Raw genomic sequence first — 2,500 nt, forward strand, 5'->3', positions numbered from 1 at the left:
AATTCGCTCTTCCTTCCGGAAATAATATATTTTTTCATATATGTTACCGAAGGGGAATTTTTAGTTGATAATAAGTTCGTCGTCCCTGGGCTCGAAACCAGCGAGGGACAAGAACTCAGGACTACAGTGGACGCATTAACCACGCGGCCAGCAGAGTGAGGAGTTAGCATGGCAGAGGTGGTGGATATCGTCTCTAAATACAAACACCCGAGTTCGACGAGGACTTGCATAATAGACGATATCCACTTATATAAAATAATCTATGATTGTATATGAATCACAGTGATGTGATAAAAAGTCATATATATATATATATATATATATATATATATATATATATATATATATATATATATATACTATATATATATATATATATATATATATATATATATATAGAATATATATATATATGTATATACATGTATATATAAAAATATATGTATATATATAGTATATATACATACTGTACATATATGTGTGTATGTATATACATATACATACACACACACACACACTATATATATATATATATATATATATATATATATATATATATATATATATATATATATATATATATATATATATATATATATATATATATATATATAATATTATATATATATATATATATATATATATATATATATATATATATATATATATATATATATACATATATAATATATTAATATATATATATATATATATATATATATATATATATATATATATATATATATATATATATATATATATGTGTGTGTGTGTGTGTGTGTGTGTGTGTGTGTGTGTGTGAATGCTCTTACGTGTTTGAGCAGAGGCATGTCGACAACGGCTTATGTCAAATCATGCATTGTTCCGTAATGGCACAGAAATGAAAAAAGTGGATTAACCGTTGTTTTGAGGCTGGCAGAGATATTACGAAAGATATCACCTTGTAAAAAAGCCTTTGGAATTCAGCAATCATCATGACTGTAAGCTTTATTGCTGGCTATAAACCTACAATCAGTTACCTACGTGGAGATAGAACTTGATAACCTTTTTAGTCATACCGTTGTTAGAGCTCGAGCAAGTAGGTGTTTCTCTTTCACAGGGAGGTGCATCGAATATATTTTCAATATTCAATTTTCTTCAAACTTTGACTAATCATTTGGCCTTTGGTATCTAGCTGATTTTAACTGCTTACCTACACTAGTCACAGTAATAGTAAAATCATTATTTCTGTTCTCTCAGTGACTCTCGAAATCATATTCATTGCAGAGATAATTTATTTTTGTTTATTCCTTTACTAAAAAAAATGTACTTGCTATTCTACCAGTGCATTAATATATCAGATATATTTTTATATTTATCTAAATTTCGAATAGTTATTTGATTTTTTTGTCTAGCTAATTGTAACTGATTTTTAAAATTGGTCACAGTAATAGGAAAACTATTATTTTCATTACCTCTTAGTTACTTATTTAACGCTATTTATTTCAGAGATTATTTATTTTTTGTTGCTTCTTTATTAAAAACTTGTACCAAATTCCACTATGTTTTTTTATGTATTTTATCAGAAACTGCAGAAAAAAATCACCATTGAAATTACCATTGAAATATTTTATAAAACACTTCAACTTTCCTTCTACATTTTCAGAGATTACTTATTTATTTAGACAAAAAAATTAAAACATAACTTACCAAAACCACAATATTTTGTTTGAAACATAGGATCAAAAACTCCAGAAAAAAATTGCCTTTTGAAATATTTTATAAAAGAAAAAATGTCTAATCTATTGTAACTACAACTTTCTCTCTACACTTCCAGAAAATTTTAAAATACTTCCTTGCCTGAGACCAACGGCGTGTTCTCAAAGCTTCGTTCAGTAACGTTCGTGTAAACCTAACGAAGATTTCCGTTTCCCGCAGTCAAAATGACAGCGGAGAAATCCGGCCTAGTGATTAGCAAGGTCACTCTGGCGGTAGCTGGCGTGGTGGCTGTTGGACTTATAATAGGGTCAGGTCTCATCGGGCACTTTGCGTTTCCTTATGAACCATCTAATGTGAGTTGTTTATGTTATCTGTTGATTATGTCGATGAGTTTCTTTAATGAGGGTCTTTCTCTTATCATGAAAGGAAGGGCGAATAAGCTACTTACTTTGATTTTAAGTAGTCTGTGGAATGTTTAAAAATAATGTTGGGTTCTGCTGCTGTGGATATACAGAATGATATTTTTATCAAGATTTTTCATTTATATATGTGTGTGTATATATATATATATATATATATATATATATATATATATATATATATATATATATATATATATATATATATATATATATATATATACATATTTATATATATATATATATATATATATATATAATATATATATATATATATATATATATATATATATATATATATATATATATATATATATATATAATATATATATATATATATATATATATATATATATATATATATATATATATATTATATATGT

The 2,500-nt window shown here is 25.8% G+C and overlaps 1 protein-coding gene across 1 annotated transcript in view; it reads left to right on the forward strand.

Annotated features, from left to right (window-relative positions):
* The first annotated feature begins 1,045 nt into the window (after positions 1-1,045).
* The window catches only part of LOC136844915 (aminopeptidase N-like), a 23,607-nt gene continuing 22,152 nt past the window's right edge, over positions 1,046-2,500 (forward strand). The window contains exons 1-2 of the mRNA XM_067114246.1: positions 1,046-1,078; positions 1,817-2,051. Of these exons, the coding sequence (XP_066970347.1) occupies positions 1,923-2,051 (129 nt within the window). The 5' untranslated portion in view covers positions 1,046-1,078; positions 1,817-1,922. The remainder of the gene's footprint in view (positions 1,079-1,816; positions 2,052-2,500) is intronic.

Source organism: Macrobrachium rosenbergii, chromosome 2 (assembly GCF_040412425.1).
Source record: "Macrobrachium rosenbergii isolate ZJJX-2024 chromosome 2, ASM4041242v1, whole genome shotgun sequence".
Classification (NCBI taxonomy): Eukaryota; Metazoa; Arthropoda; class Malacostraca; order Decapoda; family Palaemonidae; genus Macrobrachium; species Macrobrachium rosenbergii.